Source organism: Pelodiscus sinensis, chromosome 19 (genome assembly GCF_049634645.1).
Source record: "Pelodiscus sinensis isolate JC-2024 chromosome 19, ASM4963464v1, whole genome shotgun sequence".
Classification (NCBI taxonomy): Eukaryota; Metazoa; Chordata; order Testudines; family Trionychidae; genus Pelodiscus; species Pelodiscus sinensis.
Window position 1 is genome coordinate 5950066 of NC_134729.1, and position 23731 is coordinate 5973796.

The 23731-nt window shown below is 47.8% G+C and overlaps 1 protein-coding gene and 1 long non-coding RNA gene across 2 annotated transcripts; one reads left to right on the top strand and one right to left on the bottom strand.

The window, feature by feature from the left end:
* The first annotated feature begins 1795 nt into the window (after positions 1-1795).
* Positions 1796-20471, top strand: TMPRSS12 (transmembrane serine protease 12). Its single transcript, XM_075902041.1, has 5 exons — positions 1796-1922; positions 11740-11938; positions 13761-14032; positions 17642-17784; positions 20349-20471. Exons 1-5 carry the CDS (start codon positions 1826-1828, stop codon positions 20376-20378), a joined length of 741 nt encoding a protein of 246 aa, XP_075758156.1. The 5' UTR covers positions 1796-1825; the 3' UTR covers positions 20379-20471.
* Positions 5187-10497, bottom strand: LOC142818940 (uncharacterized). The gene is made up of 3 exons (XR_012896630.1): positions 10358-10497; positions 9622-9769; positions 5187-5594 (listed from the first exon to the last, which is right to left on the bottom strand). It is a non-coding gene; the product is annotated as an uncharacterized LOC142818940 (long non-coding RNA).
* Positions 20472-23731: the final 3260 nt, after the last annotated feature.

A 23731-nucleotide genomic window follows, 5' to 3' on the forward strand; every position in this document is an offset into this window, starting at 1 on the left:
GAAGGGGGCACTTATCTGCCTTTGCACACCCTTCTGTCCCCAGGCACTGTGTTCAAGGCTCGGCCTCCCACTTCTCCCACTGGCTAGATTCCAGTCAATGGGAACAGTAGGGAAAGCCTTCAAGTAGCATATCCACGTGCTGCTGTTCCCCCAGCTGGGAAAGGGGGAGCAGCAGCACACAGAGCTGCTTGTGACTCTACTTCTTCCCAATGAGCTGAATCTGGCTGGAAGGCTCTGGGCTTCTCTCCTCAGGAGGAAGCCGGCGCTGGTGCTCCCCGCTGTGGGGGGATGGAAAGAAAGGACTGAGCTTGAGCTGCGGCCCACCAGCAAGGCGACCACAACTCACTAGTGATTCACGGCCCCCAGTTTGAGAACCACTGGTCTAAAGGATACAATTTTTCCAAAGGTGAAATCCTGGCCCTAACAACGCCAATGGGGTTTTATTTCCACTGACGTCAATGGGGCCAAGATTTCACCCTATCTGCGCAATACTGACTGGCTATGTCTACACTGGCATCTTCTTGCGCAAGAACTCTTTGGCGGAAGAGTTCTTCTGCAAAAATTCTTCCAGAAGAGAGCGTCTACACTGGCATGTGCTTTTGCGCAAGAGCATCCATGCCAGTGTAGACGCTCTCTTGCGCAAGAAAGCTCTGATGGTCATTTTAACCATAGGCCTTTCTTGTGCAAGAAATTCATGTTGCCTGTCTACACTGACCTTTTGTGCAAGAACAGTTGCACAAGAGGGCTTATTCCTGAGCGGGAGCATCATAGTTCTTGCACAAGAAGCCCTGATTTTATACAGCAGAACATCAGTTTACTTGCGCAAGAACACACAGCCAGTGTAGACAGGCAGCAAGTTTTTGCACAAGAGCGGCAGCTTTGGTGTAAGATTGCGCCAGTGTAGACACAGCCACTTTGTATTATGACTGAAGCAGATGTTATAGGCAAAACAGGAAGCCTTGCTTAGTACTTGGATGAGAGAGTATCACTGAAACCACTACAAAAGGTGCTGGGTTCAGGCAGCAAGTGTCTCATGAGCTTGATCTCTGTTCAGACTTTTTCTTTTTCTGCTTCCAGTAGCTACTCTGCTCAGTTCATGCGATGTACGCGGCATGAGGGACTCTCCGCAACGGGTATTATCTTTGCAAATAAAACACAGGTGTTTTGAAAAGTTGCAGTCCTGTAACAATGTTATTCTGTGATGGAACCATATTGTCCCTTGGGGACCGAGGGGAAGTACCTGGAATAGATGATAGAGGCAAGAAATTAAATTAAAACATGAAATTTTTAGACAGAGCAGGGTTTTGTTTTTTTACACCTACTCCTTCCTCTCCTCCCCCAAATCCACATAAGTCAATTAACTGTCACACCTAATTGCTAGCGAGACACCCACCCATTTCCTTACACCCCTTTTCCCCCACAGACCCACTCTTTCCCAAGCCTGGTCACCACTGCTCCCCCTTCCACCAAACCATGCCCCCTTCTCCCCTGCTCTCTTCCCTCATTCTCAGAACAGCTCCCTCCTTCAAGTTGTCCTCCAGGCCCGACCCCATTGTCCCCCTCTCTCCCGCTCCTCTCTCTCCTCCCCGCGACTTGCCCCACTCTGTCCCCTCCCCCCACACACCCAGAACTGAACTCCTGCCTCAGACCCTCCTTGCCCCCGCCCCCACCCCCACTTCCACTTCTCCAAACGGCCGCTCTAGCAGAGGCACGTGACCAGGCTCTTGCGCCGCTCCCTGGTCACGTGGCCTTCAGCCTCGCGCAGGCGGCCAGGGAATAACCGTTGGGACCAGAGCCAGCCGCCATTTTGTTTGCCCCGCGGACTATGAGGCCGAGTCTTTATGCCGTAGTGCTGGTGGGGGCACTGCTGCAGCGAGCAGGCGGCGGCCGCGGGGTCCTGTCCCCGTGGAGCTCCGCCAGCAGTAAGGTTCCCGCAGCTGGGAGTTGCGGGAGGGCGGGTAGCGCCCCAGCGGCTTGGGCGGGCCGTGCCTCAGGCGCCGCGTAGCCCCGGCACCCACACTACGCATGCGCAAGTAGCCCACCTGAACTACAGTTCCCATTACTTCCTGGTGTGACACGACTGCGCTTGCGCCCCCAAGAACTTCATGACCCATGAGGCTCTGCGACATCTCCATGGTGATGCTTGACGTGGCCCCTAGCTCAGCCCCCAGCTCGCGTTGGAGCGGCTGGCGGGAGCCCACGAGACCCAGTGGGGTGGCTCTGGTGCACCACACTGTGTCACCCAGGTCTGGCCAGCTCTGCCCGCTCGCAGGCCTCGTGGGCAAGGTGAAGCGGCCTGACACTGCTGCACGCCACATGAAGTAACCCGAGTGCTGAAATCCAGAGTCAAGCTCTGTTGGATCCTCTAGACCTGGATGAAGTGTTCTCCTGGGCACAAAATATCCCGGATACACTGAGGCTGTGTCTACACTGGCCACTTATTCCGGAAAATCAGCCGCTTTTCCGGAATAACTTGCCAGCTGCCTACACTGGCCCCTTGAATTTCCAGAAAAGCACTGACGATCTACTGTAAAATCATCAGTGCTTTTCTGGAAAAACTATGCTGCTCCCGTTCAGGCAAAAGTCCTTTTCTGGAAAACTGTTCCGGAAAAGAGCCAGTGTAGACAGCACAGATTTCTTTTCTGCAAAAAAGCCCCGATCGCGAAAATGACGATCGGGGCTTTTTTGCGGAAAAGCGTGTCTACATTGGCACGGACGCTTTTCCGGAAAAGGGCTTTTCCGGAAAAGCATCCTGCCAATGTAGATGCGCTTTTTCCGGAAATACTTATAACAGAAAACTGTTCCGTTTTAAGCATTTCCGGAAAAGGGTGCCAGTGTAGACGTAGCCTGAGTGGAAAAGATCTCAAAGGGAATCCCAATGTACGGGTATAGCCCCTTCCCTCCAGTGGTGCTGGAACAACTTGTACAGGAGGGTGCTTTGAGCCATTTGACGTGACACTGGGTCAAGTCCGAGAATGCTACTGTATCCCTTGTTCCAGTACCTGTGCATACTTTTGGTATCTGCATGGAAAAGGATGGTTTCGTGCAGGGTTTTCCAAAGTGTGCTCCATGGAGTTCTGAGGCTCTGCATGGAGATTAAGGGCCCCTCCCCCCGAGAAAATATTAATAGTTGTATGATCCTGTTATGTTGTTACTAATTTTATGATAGCTGTCGGGGGGGGGGCATTTATAAGAAATATGCAAGAAATAAAAATAGAATTCCAAAACATTATGTATTTGGGTACCTATTGAATAAAAAAAAATCAGAATATTTTAAGGGCTCCGCCATATTTTCAAGACTCCATAGGGGTTCTGCAGCCAAAAATCTTTTGGAAACCCTGGTCTAGTCTGAGGATGCTACTCCTGGCCATTTAAGAGGTTCCCTGCTGTGCTGTAGGCTTCCTCTGCGATACGAGGCAAGGTACTTTAGGGAGCTGACACACACAGACTAGCTGTAAAATGGGGATAATATTGATTCCCTATCTCATCAGTGTTGTGGTGCTAAATCCATTAAGGTATTCAAATATTATGGGCACAGGCCACAAAAATCCCTATATAGTTTAAAGATTTGTGCCCCTTTCTGCAAATCCATTTGTTCAAGAACTCCTAGACGGTAAGATCTAGGACAGATAACTTAAAGCAAGGTCAGGGTTTGATTGTAACAGGAAAACAGGAGGGCTACGTCTACACTGGCCCCTTTTCCGGAAGGGGCATGTAAATTTCAGCAGTCGTCGTAGGGAAATCCGCGGGGGATTTAAATATCCCCCGCGGCATTTAAATAAAAATGTCCGCCGCTTTTTTCCGGCTTTTAAAAAAGCCGGAAAAGAGCGTCTAGACTGGCCCCGATCCTCCGGAAAAAGTGCCCTTTTCCGGAGGCTCTTATTCCTACTTTGAAGGCGGCTTTGCTCTGGTGTCCCTGGTCTGCTGGGGAGGTCCAGCGGCTTTGCTGGACCCCCCCAGCAGACCAGGGGGACAGGAGCAAAGCCACGGAGAACGCCCGCAGCGGGGCAGCCCGCGCCTGGGCTGTCCCGCTGCGGGCGTGCTCCGCGGCTTTGCTCCCCGTCTCCCTGGTTTGCAGGGAGATGGGGAGCAAAGCCTCAGAGCATGCCCGCAGTGGGACAGCTGCGGCGCGCCTGGCTGTCCCGCTGCGGGTGTGCTCCAAGGCTTTGCTCCCCGTCTCCCTGCAGACTAGGGAGACGGGGAGCAAAGCCGCAGAGCACACCCACAGGGGGACAGCTCAAGCGCGCCCAGGCTATCCCGCTGCGGGCGTGCTCCGCGGCTTTGCTCTCTGTCTCCCTGGTCTGCAGGGAGACGGGGAGCAAAGCCTTAGAGCACGCCCGCAGCGGGACAGCCCAGGCGTGCTTGGGCTGTCCCGCTGTGGGCATGCTCCGCGGCTTTGCTCTCCGTCTCCCTGGTCTGCAGGGAGACGGGGAGCAAAGCCTTGGAGCACGCCCGCAGCGGGACAGCCCAGGCGCGCTTGGGCTGTCCCACTGTGGGCGTGCTCCGTGACTTTGCTCCCCATCTCCCTGGTCTGACCAGCAGACCAGGGAGATGGGGAGCAAAGCCTCGGAGCACGCCAGCAGTGGGACAGCTGTGGCGCGCCTGGACTGTCCCGCTGCCCGCGTGCTCTGCGGCTTTGCTCCGCGTCAACCTGGTCTGCTGGGGGGGGGAGGGGTGCAGCTAGTGCCCCCCCCCCCAGCAGACCAGGCTTTTCTTGCCTACCCCTGGGGTAGAGCAGCTGGGGGCTGCCGGGTTGGTCCTGCAGCGCCGCTCGGGACCAACCCGGCAGCACCCCAGCTGCTCTGCCCCAGGCGTCCTGATTAAGCCGCTGCTGGTCAGTTTCAGCAGCAGCTGAATCAGGACGCCTGGGGCAGAGCAGCTGGGGTGCTGCTGGGTTGCTCCAGTAGCGCCGAGGAGCCGCGCTACTGGAGCAACCCAGCAGCACCCCAGCTGCTCTGCCCCAGGCGTCCCCAAGTCAGCCGCTGCTGAAACTGACCAGCGGCTGACTACAGGAAGCCCGAGGCAGAGTTGCTCTGCTCCAGGCTTCCTGTAATCAGCTGCTGATCAGTTTCAGCAGCAGCTGACTTGGGGACGCCTGAGTTTCTTAAGTTGAATCCGTATGTAAGTCAGAATTGGCATCCAGATTCAGCCGCGGTTGAAACTGATCAGTTTCAGCAGCGGCTGACGCCAGTTCCGACTTACATACAGATTCAACTTAAGAACAAACCTACAGTCCCTATCTTGTACGTAACCCAGGGACTGCCTGTACTCATAATCACCATAGAAGGTGTAGAGTGCAGGGAACAGCTAAACTGCAGAGTGGCCACTGGAGGCAGCCACACCACTAAGGGAGTGGCCAGCTGGGGACAGAACTTGCCATTCTCCTTCGAGTGGTCCCCGTGGGTGCTCCACTCTGGGTGCTGGTGCGTCCTCGCGCCGGCGACCGGAGACTTTTCTAGCTGTTTCTGCCGCGGCGCGCAGGCGCCGTGGCGCCCTCTAGTGTTGTTCGAACTGAAGGGCGCCTGCGCGCGTGCGGCTCCTCAGTTCCTTCTCTACCGTCCTCGGCAGCAGACGGAGCTCTCTCTCTGCCAAATCTGTCAGAGAAAAACAGTTAAAATTGTCGTTTTTACCCCCCTCTTTCCTCATTAGCCAAGTTCTTAGACCCCCCCTAACCAGTTAAACAAAAAAAAACAAAAAAAAAAGTTTTTCTCCGGTTGCGGTTCGCCGCTTGTTCCCCAGCCCTTCATGCCCGGCTCGCCGGGCTTTAAGCGCTGCGAATCATGTCGGGACGCCATGCCGGCGTCCGACGGACACTCTGCGTGCATTAAGTGTCTGGGGGAGGCACACCAGACGCAGAAGTGCCAGCACTGCTCTAAGCTAACAGCCAGAGCGCGACGTGACAGAGCCAACAGACTCACGAATCTCTTATATGAGAAGTCGCTCCGTCCCTCCTCAGACGATTCGCCTCAGCAAGCTAAGGGTATGGAGAAAGATCAGCCTCCTACCCATTCTTCCTCCGCGACATCAAAATCTGCTCTCCCTCCGGCCTCAGCTATGTCCTCAGGATCGCCGGTGAGCACTGTGGACATGCCGGGAACCTCCGGTGCGCCGCGGTCTAAGACGCAGGCACCGCACAAGAGAGCTCATTCTGAGCCGAATCAAAAGGCAACGGCACCGGCCGCTTCGGCACCTAAGCCGTCATCGGCTCTGACGGCACCGTCTATGGAGCGCTCGGTACCGAAACAACACCTAACGGCACCGGGCCCTGCACCAAAGAAAGCCCGCACCAAAAGCCTATCCAGTAAAACCTCGGTGCAGAGAGGTACGTCGGCACCGACATCACCGCCGAAACCGCACCGCTCGGCACCCTCTCAAAGCCGAAGCCGGTACCGATCCCCGGTGCTGAGTCACACCTTGTCGGCACCGCCATCCCCGGCTTTCTCCATCCATTTTACCAGATCACACCATTCTTCAGCTAGTGGCATCGGAACCGAACCTAGAAGCAGATTCTCATCACAACATTCCAGCCCGTCTCAAAGACTTCCATCCTGGCAAATGCCTGCGGTTCAGTACGCATACCCTCCCCCTCCGCACCAATGGTATCCACACCAATACCCCTATCCACCACCGCCATACGCCACACAATGGCAACCGTGGAGTCCACACCCAAAGAGGTCTCACCACCGACCCTCATCTACAGTCTCTAGGCCATCTCCAGCCTCTCCCCCTGCTACCACATCAGCTACAGAGCCAAACTCTCCTGCTCCTTCGGATGGCCATGATTCACTTTCTGACGGCGAGACCAGATCTCCGATGCACAGCTCCTCTTCCTCCCCAGACGAAGTGGTCACCACTGATGCCCCACCGTCGGGAGATGACATTAAAAAGTTTCAAGAGCTCTTTAAATGAGTAGCACTAGCTCAAGAAAAAGATCTTCAGGAGGTCCAGGTCAAACAATATCGACTTCTCCGCTCACTTCAACCCCCAACAGCTACTAGAATCGCCATCCCGATGGATGAGGCTATTATGGACCCAGCCAACAACATTTGGCAAACGCCAGCGTCCATTACACCAACAAACAAGAGAGTAGACCGCAAATATTTTATCGCTCCCAAGGATATGGACTTTCTGTTCACCCATCCACCCCCTAACTCCCTGGTAGTAGATTCGGTCCGACACAAGGGTAAACAGCCTAATTTAAGATCAACCCCACAAGACAGGGATCACAAAAAGGTGGACATTATGGGCCGAAAGGTCTATTCTTCTTCCACACTACTCCTTAGAGCGGCCAATTATACCGCTATGCTGGCAGACTATAATAATGCCAATTATGCGAAGCTCCAGGACCTTCTTCAACATCTCCCGGAGCATAAACGCCCAACCCTCCGTAGCATTATGCAGGAGGGCCTGGCCATTTCACGCACAGCTTTACAGTCAGCCATGGACGTGGCAGACACTGCGGCTCGAATTACAGCCTCCGCAATAGTCCTACGCCGAATGTCATGGCTACAACCCTCTGGCGTCCCTAGGGACCTTCAACAAAAGGTCGAGGATTTACCCTTTGATTGCACCAATCTATTTGCATCCAAGACCGATGAGGTGCTACATTCTATGAAGGACTCCCGTACAACCCTTAGAACTCTAGGAATGTACACTCCTCCTTTTAGAAGGAATAGATATCAGCCTTACCAACGACCCAGGGAACCATTCCGTCAACAGCCCAAATACGATTTCCGTAAACAAAGACCACTTCGCCGTAGACCTCAGCGTCAACAGCAACATGCCACACCTCATCCCCCGGCTGGCAAGCAGCAGGTTTGAAGGCCTGGTCGAGAGCCAGGAGGCCAATCCGTCGACCCTCCCGATAGCTACCCTACAATTTCACTACCCCCTCCGAGCTTTTTTCCACCAATGGTCCCTCATTACCTCGGACAAGTGGGTTTTGAATTTAGTCCAGTCTGGCTATGTCATCCCCTTTACCTCTACCCCGCCCAACCACCTCCTACCCTACCCTCTTTCAGGGACCCCTCTCACGAAACCGCACTCCTACAGGAAGTCTCACGCCTCATTCAACTGGGCGCAGTAGAACACGTACCAACACAATTCCGCGGCCGGGGATTCTACTCGACGTACTTCCTAACCCAGAAGAAGACAGGAGGCTGGCGTCCCATTTTAGATCTCAGGCGCCTCAACAAATACATTGCATACCACCGTTTCAAGATGGTTACCCTTTCAACTATCATTCCCTCTCTTGACTAACACGATTGGCTTTCGGCTCTCGACCTTCAAGACGCGTACTTCCATATTACAATTCATCCTGCTCACAGACGCTTTCTACGATTTATAGTGGGTACACAGCATTACCAATACAGAGTACTCCCGTTTGGCCTTTCTACGGCTCCCAGGGTATTCTCCAAGACTCTATCAGTCGTAATGGCCTTTCTCTGACGCCAAGGCATCATAATATTTCCATACCTGGACGATTGCCTCATAAAAGCTGTGTCTTTCCAAGAAGCAAAGGCCATGACAGACACCACAGTAGACCTCCTACTCAGTCTCGGGTTCCACGTAAATTACGCAAAATCCACTTTGCGTCCCACACAGAAACTGGAATTCATAGGCGCCCTCCTCGATACGATCACAGCAAGGGCCACTCTTCCCGATCACAGGTTCACAACGATATGCGACCTTGTCCGAGCAACACAGGCGGCACCTACTGTCACGATCCGCCATTGCCTCAAAATCCTAGGGCACATGGCCTCTACAACTTACGTCGTCAATCTCGCCAGACTCCACATGAGGCCCCTTCAGTCCTGGCTCGCTACGGTATACAAACCCTTCAGAGACCAAATGAGCAAGCATGTTGCGATCCCACCTTGCGTTATCAATTCCATGCTGTGGTGGACAACCCCTCGAAACATGCTACACGGTGTCCCCTTTCAACGTCCAGCGTCTACTCTAACACTCATAACAGACGCATCACTCATGGGATGGGGAGCTCACCTGGGAACCATCACAGCCCAAGGCAAATGGTCATTCGTAGAGCAAGCACTCCACATCAACATTCTCGAGCTACGGGCAGTCAGATACGCATGCCAGCATTTCATTCAGCACATAGCTCACAAGACCATCACCATTATGACGGACAATACCACATGCATGTATTACATCAACCGTCAGGGTGGCGCTCGCTCCCCTTCTCTATGCTCGGAAGCCACCAAATTTTGGACCTGGTGCCTATCCCATGGGGTCACCCCCTCTGCAGTATACCTTCCCGGAATACTCAATGTCACAGCAGACACCTTAAGTCGCACATTCATGGACCAGCACGAGTGGGAGATCGACAGACATGCCCTCACACCGATCTTCTGTCTTTGGGGCCAACCGGAAGTGGACCTTTTCGCCACAAAGAACAATCGCAAGTGCCACCTCTACTGCTCCAGGGGAGCCCTGGGCAGGAATTCCCTCGGAGACGCCCTTTCCATCGCATGGAACGCCTCCCTCCTCTACGCCTTTCCCCCCCTCCCACTCCTGCACAGAGTCCTGGACAAGATCAGATTGAATCAGGCACGCGTGATTTTGGTGGCACCTGCTTGGCCCAGACGAACATGGTATCCTTACCTCCTCAAAATGATGATAGCAGAACCGTATCCCTTCCCTCCACGCTGCGACCTCCTCTCACAAGATCACGGTCAAACCCTTCACCCGGACATCACCAGGCTGAAGCTCCACGCTTGGCTCCTTCATGGCTCCATGATGCCGAAACTGCCTGCTCAGAACAAGTAAGACACATACTAATTAATAGTCGCAGACGCTCTACTAGGAAGACCTACCGCTACAAGTGGACGCGTTTTTCCCAATGGTATGCTCAGACCCATGCAGACCCACCACACCTTGCTCCAATACATGATTTATTGGACTACTTACTCTCTGAAACATTCCGGTCTAGCACTTAGTACTATTAAGGTCCATGCCGCGGCCATAGCAGCTTTCCACTATCACCCTCCAAGCTCTTCTTTCCTCGCTGACCCAATAACCAAGCGCTTCTTCAAAGGCCTGCAGAACACCTTTCCTCCGGTTCGTCCACCAGTCCCCATTTGGGACCTGAACCATGTCCTCAAAAGCCTCACAAAACCCCCGTTCGAGCCGATAGCAACCTGCTCGTTCTCTCATTTGTCGATGAAGGTGGCTTTCCTGGTCGCCATCACCTCCAGTAGGAGGGTGAGTGAGCTTGCAGCTCTGATGGCTGACCCCCCATATACTGTGTTTTTACAGGACAGGGTGGTACTTAGACCCCACCCTAAGTTCCTACCTAAAGTACTCTCTCCCTTCCACGTGAATGAACCCATACACTTACCTGCATTCTTTCCTAAACCACACACTGAACCGACCCACGCCGTGTGGCACACTCTCGACGTCCGACGAGCTTTGGCGTTTTACATAGATCGTACGAGACCATGGCGGGCCTCGCCTAGACTCTTCATCTCATACGCGGATAGATCTAAGGGACAAGCAGTCTCATCTCAAAGAATCCTGCATCAAGACCTCTTATACTTTATATAACAAAGATTTACCTGGACTTATCACAGCTCATTCCACTAGAGCAGTGGCTGCCACGACCGCTTTTCTCCATAATGTGCCATTACAAGACATTTGCAACGCCGCTACCTGGTCATCCGACCATTCCTTTGCACAACACTATGCTCTCTCCACCTCGATAGCATCTTCTATGGCGGTTGGACAAGCAGTGCTGTCTACAGTTACTACCACACGGCTCCAAACCCACCTCCGCGAGCCGACAACTGCTGTGTAGTCACCCAGAGTGGAGCACCCACGGGGACCACTCGAAGGAGAAGAAAGAGTTACTCACCTTGTGCAGTAACGGTTGTTCTTCGAGATGTGTCCCCGTGGGTGCTCCACTACCCTCCCTCCTTCCCCTGCTTGGAGCCTGATGCTCTGGTGGGTAGAGAAGGAACGGAGGAGCCGCGCGCGCGCAGGCGCCCTTCAGTTCGAACAACACTAGAGGGCGCCATGGCGCCTGCGCGCCGCGGCAGAAACAGCTAGAAAAGTCTCCGGTCGCCGGCGCGAGGACGCACCAGCACCCAGAGTGGAGCACCCACGGGGACACATCTCGAAGAACAACCGTTACTGCACAAGGTGAGTAACTCTTTCTTTTGCATGCTACTGACCCAGGTAAGTGGCCCTGCTGCCCCTCTCCCTCAACCCGCTCTGTAAATGCAGATGAGTTATGTTGTTTACCCCACCTCACATAATACTACACACTCTTTGTAAAAAAGTTCTTTGATGGCCTTGGGCATCAATGCAATGGATGTTACAAGTTAATTAGACTTAAAATTTTGCATAGCTTTAAAGAAGATTTTGCACTATTTTTATTAATACTTTTAAATTAATTATTACAGTCACATTATATAAGCACAATAAGACACCACTACAATACATATATACCTCTGTGCAACTGTTCCTTGATTCAGCAGAGCATTTGACAACATAGTTACATTCAACCACTTGCTTAAGTGATCACTATTAATCAAAGCACTTAAAGATAGAGCCAATGTGAAGTGATGACAAGCACTTAGCTGAATCAGGGCTCTAAATGGAAATGCAAATGATAGTTGTAATAGCATTGATAAACCTTTTGTAAATCTCTTGCAGAAAATACTAGAAATGTACAATCTCTTCATATTGCAATCTCAACAGTTTGACTTATTTTGTTTGTAGCATGTGGAGAAAGGGTACTGGTGGATATGATATCAGGACCTCGGATTGTAGGTGGACATGATGCACAGCTTGGAGCATGGCCGTGGCAAGTTAGTCTCCAAGTTTACCAAAATGGTGTAGGATTTAAACATCTGTGCGGTGGATCTTTAATTAATGAGTATTCAGTGCTGACAGCAGCACATTGTGTTAGACGACAAATGTACGTATTCAGTTCTAAATCCTCTTCTGTTAGCTTAAGTGTGAGAAAGATATAATTGACCAGATATGAATCACCTGGCACAGGATACTGGCTGCCCCTGACTTGCGATGCAATCATTGAGATAGCGTCGCAGATCGGGGGCATCATAACTCAAGCCCACATTTATGAGAGGCACCATGCGCCGTCGTAAATGAGGGGCCGAGGACATAAGTCGGGGGATTTCAGCCCCTTCTGCACTTACGGAAAAGGTCGTAAGTGTGTGGGGGGGGTTGTAAAGCGGGGGCCTCCTGTAATTTTAAATCCTATTGGCATTATCAGTGAACAAAATGGAGGACCAGATGCTATATTATGGAAATCAGTGGGCGTTTTGCCAGATTCACATGGATTGAGATCTAAGATTGCAAAACAATTAATGGGCAATAATCACCAAACTCCTGTGTCCCAATATTCCCTAGTGTTGGTATTAAGTCATTTTGTGCAACGTAAGCCCATCGGTAGCCCTCCACTAAAGGGTCTATAGTCAAAGTAATCATAATTGGAGGTCTCTGCATCCCCAGGGCTGGGAGCTCCACATCAACGGTCCCAACGTAGAGGGCAAGCTTAGAGTGGACTGAGGTTTTTTTCAGGGTTTTTACTAAAAGATTAATTTTTTTCCAGGAATGTTTTATCTCAGTCAGCTGTACTGTTCAGTAACCTTCGTACTGCACTAGCAAAATGTTGCAATATTTGGATAGCAAACATTGCAGTGGATTTTTCAGTTTTTCTAAACTACACTCCTCATCTCTTTTAGTCTACTAGGTTGTAAAACCTTTATTTAGAAAACCAACTTTCAGAGGCTAATTTTTCATATTATTTTAGAGTACGAAATGCCTCAAGAGCTTTATTAATCTACTGATACATCCTTAGGCCTCCAGAGTTCTCAAGTTACAATGGGCAGGTACCTCTCCAGCCCCAGAGCACCCCAGAATCTAGAGGGTACAAAGCCCAGTGCCACTTTTGCTTCTGCCTGGCCACAAGTCCTGTGCAGCACGTCTTAGAATCTCACCTCTATACTTATTTTACAGATCCTGTTTTCATAATTGTTTCTTTTACTGTCAAGATTCTATGCTTCCACGTTCCACTAAACATTCCACATTCCTTTAAAAAAAATCTCTGCTGCTAAAGAACTCACTCTGACCTCCAAGTCATGACTGGGTAGCCAAATCTGAATATTATCTGAAAATATTGATGTAGATTTGCCTTGCCAAATAGTACTAATGGAACCAAATATGCAGTAATGTATATTTAGTTCAGCTATCTCTACATATTCATTATGAACTTGTCCCAAAGATATTTAATATGGGATTTTCAAAGAATGTTGTAAAATGTGCATAAACTTCCAACAAAACAAGTTTTAAAGAATGGGAACAAGTAATTTATTTCTTTACTTGTATCATAGTTATAAGAAATGAATTGTTTCTCTTTTGCACTTGAAAGGGAATCCTCTGAATTGTTATTCATGCATAAATTCGGCACTTTACACTTAGGTCTGAATAAAGAATCTAATTATCTTACCCATTACAAAGATAGCTTCCCCAATTATCACCTCTAATATCATTAGCTCACAGACATTTACTTTCCCCCCCATCCCCGTTCTGTTCTGAAATTTGATTTGTCCTTTTCATTTTTTTTAATTGTATCCTTTGGTATATATGGTTGTGACAGTTTTCTTCCACTATTTGATCTGAGTAAGTGGGTCTAGCCCATGAAAGCTCATCACCTAATAAACCATCTTGTTAGTCTTTAAAGTGCTACATAGTCCTGTATTTTGTTTCTCTTTTAGAGACCCATACTACTGGAGAGTTATGATTGGCCTTCATGATACGTCCAGACCTGAGAGACATACTGTGAAGAGAAGAGTTAGAGATATTTTTGTCCATTCACAATTCCAGATGGAGACATTTGAAAATGATATTGCATTATTTAAGCTATATAAATCTGTAAGATACAATGACTATATTCAGCCCATCTGCTTGCCCGCTACTCACTTTAATCTAAACATCAACAACCAAAGTACGTGCTTCCTAAGTGGTTGGGGAAGTATTTCAGAGAAAGGTAAATGTTTGCATGCTTTTTTTTAATTAATTGGTGAAACAAAAGAATAGGTAATTTCAAGTAATGTGAATTTACTTGATGTGATGGCATTATTTAAATAATTTTGTTTTGAGTTTAAAGGGTAGCTTTTTTGAAACCATCTCTTTGGCATTTCTTTCCTAGATACTGCTGCCATTCATGCTCTTCTTGACTTTATTTCAAAATAAGGTGGTCACCTGTCAAGACTGTTTCCCACTCTCTGCACTTTAAGTGCAAAAAATGGGGACCTGCAAGAGACTTTACAATATCCTGACACCAGTATTCCCTTTAATATTTTCCGTCCTTCAGCAGGCTGAATTTTCTTTTGGGAATGTTGAAATTCCTTATGTGCACCACACCACCACTATTGAGGTTGTATGTGGATGTGCAGTGTGTCCCAATACAGACAAAAAACATGGGTATAAATATATATTTTAAACAGTCCATAGGAATGGAAGACAATATATTAAAACAAGGCATAATTAAAAAGGAGCAATGCTTAAGATGTTTATTAAATATGAAATCAAATAAAGAAAATACTACCGTTGGAGTACATCGTCCTAACAAGCTAGTAAACACACCAAAATGGGGCATAATGCAAATAGCTATTAGGGATGTAAAATCTCCTTCAATTGGTTAACCAATTAACAATTAAAGGGAGCAGAATAGGGGGACCGTTCCAGCCCAGCTGGACTGGAGTGGCCCCTCCATCGCAGGCTAGGGCTGCTCTAGTCCAGACGGTACAGCCCCATGTCCACGGCAGGTTGAAAGCTGCTCTAGCCCCCAATGGTTAACCATAACTGGTATGCCTCACTTGTTAAGGCTTACCAGTTAAATGGCTAACAATTTGCATCCCTAATAGCTATATAAATAAATCAAAGACATGGCCATTAAATAAAAACATAAAAAATGCACAGCTTTTAGATGCTAAACAAATCTATGAGTCAACTAGAAATAGTCATGTTCTCCTTGAAAATATGAATGCAATATTTACTGACACTGGAAAGGAGGGTAAAAGGCTTTCACTCAGTCTTATACACTTTCTCTGGGGAATGTTTAGGCTCCATGCTATGCAGTGAAACTGAGACCTGTAAAAACAGATAAAAGTTCTGGTTTGAACTTGTGTGTGTGACTCACTCAAAGAGTAGAAGTCCCAGAGCACATATCCGGAATCCAACTCCAATTGAAAGGTCAAACAAATTAAACAGAATCCATGGTAAAGTTCTTCCAGTTTTAACAATTTACCATGTCTTAACTAGTAACATAGGATTTTTTAAAACAATCATTAAGATCAGACTTTGCAGATATCTACAACACCAAAAAAAATTCTGTTAAAAGAATCCTTTTCTTTCTTACCGTAAGCCAGTAACACCTATGTAAACTTTGTTTGAAATGTAATCATGCAACTGTCATGAGATAGGCTTTTTGTTGCAGTATTCAAAAGCAATCTAAAAGCTTTTAACCATTCTGAAATTTTGGCACCACCCCATACAGCCTGCTCCAGCCCAGGAGGGAGTCCTATGTCTGCAGTGCAAATAGGGCTGCTGTGTTGAAACAGACAGGGTTTGACTCTTGCTGCCTCCAGCCCAGATGGAAGCAAGTTAAGACACCCCAAACAAACCCTCCTCTGTCCTCACTGCACAGATGCCAGCACCCACTTGCCCCCTATTTCCACCACCTGCCCCATGCAATCTGCTCCCCTTCCCCCAGCCCAGGAAGCTAGAGGAGAATGCTGGGATTCCTCAATGGGAGCTGCAGGCAAACCCAGCTACTGTAATAAGATCTCTGTAATCAAACCTCTCCTCTCTCAGGGAATGTCTACACAGCAAAGTTATTTCAGAATAACAGCTGTTATTTCTAAATAACTTTACTAGCATCTACACAGCCAAACTGCTATTTCAAAATTAATTCAAAATAGCGGAGCGCTTATTTAGAATTTGGTAAACCTCATTCCACGAGGAATAACACCAAATGCAAAATAGCTATTTCGAAGTAAGTGCTGTGTAGACACTTATTTCGAAATAGGGGGCCGCCAGCCTTCCCAAGGTGCCCTAGTGGCCACTCTAGCCTCAACCAAGAACACTCCTCTCCCTCCCCCCACTCCCTAGAGCCCTTAAAGGTTGCTTTCTGTGCAACTGAACCCTCTTAAAGAAATTGGCTCAGCTTAGCACAATGTACAAGAAGGAAATAACTTGAAGCACAGTGCCTGTGCCAGCTCCAAGCCTGCCAGCCCAGAGCCAGCAGTCACTGCTCCTCATCTAGTGGCCCCAAAACATAAGCCAACAAGCCACTGGCAGCCAGCCCTCCACCGCTCCTCGGGAGCACTCTGCCAGCTCCCAGGAGCCTACCAGGGCCCAGAGAAGGCAGGTGCCTTCCTGGTCCAGGGTAGATATCATGGACCTTATTCAGGTTTTGGGGGGATGCCCCCAACATCCATGATCTCCACATTAGATGGAGGAATGCGGCCATCTATGGCAGGATAGCTGCCAGCCTGGCCACCAAAGGCCACATGCAAACCCAGGAGCAGGTTCGCATGAAAATCAAGTTGGTCCGGCAAGACTCCCAACCCTGAGCCCTGAGCTTCCCCTCTCCCTTCTTCCCCTTGCTTCCCCCTTCCAGCTCCCTCCTCCCAGGTTTCCTCCTCCCCTCTCCCACCCTCTCTTCTCCCCTCTCCTGCCTCCTTTTCCCAGTCTCATCAGCGTTTCATACCCCAGTTTTGTTAAATAAAGAGCGTTTGTGTTCATGAAAATACGTGTATTTTATTTTACATCAGGAAGGGGGGTTAGGGAGCGGTAAGTGGAAGGATGTAAGGAGGAATGAGGCACAAGCCTCCCAAGTGGGGCAGACCAGGGAAGCTCTTAGTGCTCCTCATGGTGGAAGCTCTCCTGCAGAGCCTTCTGGATACTGACAGCCCCCCGCTGGACCTCCCGGATGGCAGCCTGCAGAAAGTGCAGCCAGGTCACAGCAACATGTCCACGAGAAGCACCACAGTGCCCAGGGGCAGCTCTGTTTCCATGTTGCAGAGTGCTGTGGTGTCCCAAGTGAGGGCAATCAGAGCACACAGAGACAAAATGCTGTGCTGTCCCTCATCAAGATAGGCAAATAAGCAGGGAAACCTGAGAACCAGCTGTCCAGGGGTGGTCCCTTTAAGCACAGGCCTATCCTGATGCCCTGCCGGACCTGGTTCTGGCTGGCCTTAAATGCGATTCAGCGTCCACTCAGTGTGGATGCGTTATTTCGAAATAGCAAAACGCTATTTCGAAATGCATTTTGTGTGTAGTCGTGTTATTACAAAATAACTTACAAGATATTTCAAAATAACCCTGTAGTGTAAACATACCCTCAGATACCATGCAAGAGACATGGCACAGCTCTGGCAGCAAAGTGTACACTGAAGCATTCAATAATAAATCAATATCTTAAAGCCAATTATATTCATAAACAGTATATAAATAGATTTGCCAAATTGTCTCACATTCTTAATCTTCAGCACGAGTAGTCCCAGTGAACTAAAAAATAAATATGTGCACAAAGTGCTACAGTTGTAGTAGCAAAATGGTTATGTTAGTTATATTCTGTGTTCCATTACAGGACAAGGCTCACCTATATTACAGGAAGCTCAGGTTGACATTATTCCTTCTAATATTTGTAATGGTTTTGAATGGTATGCAGGGATGGTTAATAACAACATGTTTTGTGCTGGCTTTGAGTCTGGAGGTGTCGATAGTTGTCAGGTAAGACTTTACTTTTCTATTTCCTGCTATCATAGAAATTTGTAGAGCCAGGATTTGAGCATTAATATAGTAGTAATAATAAACTGAAAACAAAGGTCAAATCAGTAGAGAAAACATTATCGGAGAAACAAGAGAAAAGAATGATGATTTTAGAGAAAAATAATCTGAATTTAAAAACAGCGTGACACAGTAAAAGGAAATACCAAGATAACAGAAAGAAGGAACAACAAAAACAAGACAAATTATTTATGCAATACTTGACAAAAAGATTACAATAAAATACAATAGGTTGTATTTACATGGATACTAGAAGATTTAGCTGGCATTGCTCAGATCCTTAACTCAAATAAGTTTTCCTTTTCTTCATGTAAATCATTGTTTTGGGGTGGGTCTGGGGATGAAGACTTTAATATATAGGCTGCCCTAGGGAGAGAGGACTGTCCCAGCCCTCTGTCACCACAGCAGTTTGGGGCCAGGTGTGAAGTGCCTGTCCATGGCCACTGCAGTTGCAGAGAGCACAGCTGGGGGAAGGGTTCATATCCTGTAACTGGGGGACAGACAGATATACAGACAGACACACACATTCTCTGAACTATATAGTAGATAGTTGCCTGCTGCCCCAGTGAGATTATAGCTGTCTGGGTTCCAATCTCTGGCTCCTTGCTGCCCCCCCATGGTCATTCTGCAGTATAACTGTGCCTCCTACAAGACCCTTCCCTTTCCGTTTTATGAGAAACAATTACATTCTAGGCACATCCCATTCTCCTGGCACAAATAAACCCTTATCTAGTTGTAATTTATAATAAGAGGAAGCAGCATACCAAATTTGGTTGTCCTAGCTCTTACTGTTTAGGAAGAGTTCTTGAACAAATGGACTCACAGATGGATGGACGGACGGACGGACACACACACAAACTCTCTCAAATATATAGTAGATTTATATACAAATTGCTTATATATGTATATTATATAAATGTTCTACGTATGTTATATAATACGTATATTATATAAATGTGTAGTGTACATCTATACTAAATCTGTCCATTTAATGTAAGTGTATGCCTGACAAGAAATACCTACACATCATGGTGAGCAAAGTGCAAGATTTTCAGAAGTGTCCAGAACTTGGCATTTCCCATTGATATCTGTGGAGAATCTTCACTCCATCTATCTTCATCACTGTCCTAATTGAGAATAATGGGAGCTGCTAGGTATGGAACTCTTCTGAAAATCTGGTCCTATGCATATATAGGCCCCCATTTAGTTGATATGTCTTAGGCCAGGTCTATACTTAGACCTAGCAGTTCAGCTAAAGTCCACAACTGGAGCTGTAATCAGCTTACTTAAGCCGAGCTTACACTTCAGACAGCTTCTCTTACTCCTGGCAAGGGTAGGAGTACCAGACACCGGTGGGGGCACTCTTTGAGTTTGATTTAATGAGTCTTAAATAGACTCACTAAATCAAACTCCAGAATATTGAACTTGGCAGCAGTGATCTTCTGCGGATGAAGACCCACACGCAGGGCAAAAGTCGAATTAATATATGCAACTTCAGCTATGTCAATTGTGTAGCTGAAGTTGAAATAGCTTAATTCGGCTTTTGGTACTGTCTACACAGAGGAAGTCGAAGGAAGAGCACTCTTCCTTCAACTTCCCTTGCTCCTCATAAAATGAGGATTACAGGAGTCAGAGTAAGAACTCCTCCATCTCGCCATTATTAATAATATCGAAATAATGGTCATCTTATGTTGGATTCTGTAAATCTCATTCTATGAGGAATAACATCTATTCGAAATAGGGACCGATGGGATTATGTTTTCCAATATGCATTACTTTGCATTTATCAATATTGAATTTCATCTGCCATTTTGTGTCCAGTTACGTAGTTTGGTGAGATCCTTGTGAAGCTCTTCAGAGTCTGCTTTAGACTGAATTATCTTGAGCAATTTTGTATCAGATGCATATTTTGCCACTTCACTGTTTTCCCCCTTTTTACAGATCATTTATGAATATGTTGAATAGGGCTGGTCCCAGTACGGACCCTTGTGGGACACCCCTAGTTGCCTCTCTCCATTCTGGAAACTGACCGTTTATTCCTATCACATTTCCTGTCTTTTAACCAATCAATGCAGACTTCTTATTGCATGACAGCTTACTTTGCTTAAGAGCCTTTGGTGAGGGATCTTGTCAAAAGCTGTTTGGAAATCTAAGTACACTACATCCCCTGGATCCCCCTCGTTCCCATGTTTGTTGACCCTCTCAAATAACTCTAGTAGAGTAGTAAGACATGAATTCCCTTTACAAAAATCATGTTGACTCTTCCTCAATAAATTATGTTCACCGACATATCTGACAATTTTGTTCTTTACTATGGTTTCAAACAATTTGCCTGGTACTGATGTTAGACTTAATGGTCAGTAATTGCCAGGATCACCTCTAGAGCCCTTTTCATAAATTGGTGTTACATTAGCTAAACTCCAGTCATTTGGTACAGAAGCTGATTTAAAGGATAGGTTACACACAATAGTTAGTAATTCTGCAATTTGACATTTGATTTCTTTCAGAACTCTTGGGTGAATGCCATCTGGTCCTAGCGACTTGTTACTGTTTAGTTTACCAATTTGTTCCAAAACCTCCAAAAACACCTCAAGCTGAGACAGTCCTCAGATTTGTAGTAAAAAGAACGGCTCAGGTTGGGGAATCTCCCTAATATCCTCAACTATGAAGATTGAAGCAAAGAATTTATTTGGTTTTTCCACAATGACTTTAACATTTCTTGAGTGCTCTGTTAACATCTTGATTGTCCATTCGCCCCAATAGTTGTTTAGCGAGCTTTCTGCTTCTGATGTTCTTTAAAAACAATTGCTATAACTTTTTGAGATTTTGGCTAATTGATCTTCAAATTATTTTTTTGTCTCCCTTATTACAATTTTCATTTCTTTTGCCAAAGTTTATGCTCCTCTCTGTTTTCCTCACTAAGATTTATCTTCCACTTTTAAAACAATGCCTTTTTAATCTCTCACTGTTTCTTTTACTAGGATGTTATGCTTGAGTGGCGCTTTTTTGGTTCTCTTACTATGTTTTTTAATTTGGGGTATACATTTAAACTGAGCCTCTATTATGGTGTCTTTGAAAAGTTTCCATGTAGCTTGCAGGAACAACCAGGTTCCTTATTATCAAGTGATCCATCCCCTGTCACCCATTCTGGCTAAAAGACCCTAGAGACACTTCAGAGCATGGTTTTGCATCCCTGCCTATCCTGACCAATCAGCATTGATGAAACCTATTCTCCCTGAAATTATCTATAGAGCCCCGCATAGATACAACATTTCTATCCACAAAAACAAGCTGTGAATATCTGCATACACATCTGTGAATGTGAATATCCGCAGATATAAAGCGGATATCTGCAAATTTTCAGGGTTCTAGACGATAAGCCTATTATGAGCCATTACTGTTTATATTTGCATATGTGCATAGTTCAGACAGTAGAATTTAAATTCAGTTAGGCTATGTTTACACTGCACAGTTATTTTGGAATAAGCTATTCTGGAATAGTTATTCTGAAATAGCTTATTTTGAAATAGCACATCTATATTACAGGGAAGACTCAAAATTAATCTAAGGCAGGCTTCGCTAATGTAGACATGCTATCTCAAGTTAGAGCCCCAAGAGGAATACATTAGAATGGCTCTGGTGAGGGGTTATTTTATAATAGCAGAAGTGGAGCACCTACACAGCTCCTATTAGTTATTTTGGAATAAACTTAAAAAACAACAAATGGTCTGGTAGCACTTTAGGCATTATTCTTGGTAGAATGAGGTTTACAGAAGTCAGAATAAGCCATCCATTATTTCAAAATAATGGAATTGTTGTTATTTTGGAATAACAGCTGTTAATCACTCCCTTAGTGATTTATAGGTATGTAGTTTTAGGGTAACCTGAATGATAGAACGTAGACTTGTGGAGGAGATACATTTTTGAGAACTTCCCCAGTCTACTATATCAGGGTATGTCTACACTACAAAGTTAGTTCGAACTAACGGACGTTAGTTCGAACTAACTTTAATAGGTGCTACACTAGCGCTCCGCTAGTTCGAATTTGAATCGAACTAGCGGAGCGCTTAGTTCGAACTAGGTAAACCTCATTTTACGAGGACTAACGCCTAGTTCGAACTAGCTAGTTCGAACTAAGGGCTGTGTAGCCCTTTAGTTCGAACTAGTGGGAGGCTAGCCCTCCCCAGGTTTCCCTGGTGGCCACTCTGGCCAACACCAGGGAAACTCTATGCCCCCCTCCCGGCCCCGGACCCCTTAAAGGGGCACGGGCTGGCTACGGTGCCCGTGCCAGGTGCAAGCCTGCCAGCACCCAGCTAGCAGACCCTGCACCTGGCACGGCACAGAGCCACCGACCCGATGCCCCCCAGCCCACCCCCTCTTGCCGGGACCAGGCTGGCGGCTCCCGGGAGTTTGCCCTGGACCGCAAGAGGCGGGCACCTTCCTGGGCTAGTGCGGACATCGTGGACCTCGTCCACGATCTCCGCACTAGGCACAGGAAAGTGGCCGTCTAGGGCAGGAGAGCTGCCAGCCTGGCCACCCAGGACCAGGTGTGCATGAAAATCAAGGGGGTCCACTGAGACCCCCGACACTGAGCCCTGAGCTTACAATGGCCGTCCTGGGTCAGACCAAAGGTCCATCTAGCCCAGTAGCCTGTCTGCCAACAGCGGCCAACCCTAGGGACCCTGGAGGGGATGGACCGAAGACAATGACCAAGCCATTTGTCTCGTGCCATCCCTCTCCAGCCTTCCACAAACTTTGGGCAGGGACACCACTCCTACCCTCTGGCTAATAGGACTCCATGGCCCCAACCTCCATGACTTGATCTCACTTCCCTTTAAACTCTGTTCTAGTTGTAGCCTTCACAGCCTCCTGCAGCAAGGAGTTCCACAGGTTAACTATTTGCTTTGTCAAGAACAACAACTTTCTCTTACTAGTTTGAAGCCTGCTACCCATTCCTTTCCTTTGGTGTCCTCTAGTCCTTCTTTATGGGAACTCAGGAAGAACTTTTCTGAATGCACCCTCTCCACCCAACCCCTTCTTTTAGAGACCTCTATCCTGTCCCCTCTCCGTCTCCTCTTTTCTAAGCTGAACAGTCCCAGTCTCTGTAGCCTTTCTTCATCTGGGACCTGTTCCCAACCCCTGATCATGTTAGTTGCCCTCCCCTCTCCCAGCCTTTCTCTTCCCCTCTCCCACCTCCTTTTCCCAGTCCCCCCCAGTTTTGTTCAATAAAGACAGAGTCAATGTTGGAAGAAACGTTATCTTTATTTTGTACATCAATAAGAAGGGGGGCTAGGGAAGGGTAAGTGGAAGGAGGTGAGGGAGGAATGGGGTACGAGCCCCCGATGGGGAGGACTGGGCTGGCTCTGCGGGCTTCTGGGGGTGGAAGCTCTCCTGCAGCCCCCCAATTACTCCCTCTCCCCAGATGGCAGCCTGCGGCAAGTGCAGCCGGGCTGATGGCCGAGTGGTGTGATGTGCCCAGTGTGGGCACTCAGGGCACTCCAAGCCAGAACTTCTTTGCAAGCGGGGCACCCCTTAGAACTGTGTGTCCGGGGTGGGGGTCGGGACCCTTTAAGCGCAGCCCTCGGCTAGCCTGAGACAGCATCTCCATGCTCTAAGTCCTCCTTTTATGCCCTGCCGGCACTGCTTCCGGCCATCCTTAAGCCCTGTCCAGAGTCCACTCAATGTGGACTTACTAGTTCGAACTAGCAAAACGCTAGTTCGAACTAGTTTTTAGTTCTAGATGCGTTAGTTCGAACTAGCTTAGTTCGAATTAACTAATTCGAACTAAGTTAGTTCGAACTAGCGCTGTAGTGTAGACGTACCCTCAGAGACTTTGTGCTTTTGTTTGTTCAAGAAACAAAATTTGGTATGCAGCTTCCTCTTTTCATAA

Excerpts from the sequence above, each read along its gene's own strand:
- TMPRSS12 (XM_075902041.1), top strand. The coding sequence starts at position 1,826 with ATGAGGCCGAGTCTTTATGCCGTAGTGCTGGTGGGGGCACTGCTGCAG. Across the intron at positions 1,923-11,739 it reads CCCGTGGAGCTCCGCCAGCA|CATGTGGAGAAAGGGTACTG; the intron begins GTAAGGTTCCCG and ends TTTTGTTTGTAG. Across the intron at positions 17,785-20,348 it reads GAGGTGTCGATAGTTGTCAG|AACTCTTGGGTGAATGCCAT; the intron begins GTAAGACTTTAC and ends GATTTCTTTCAG.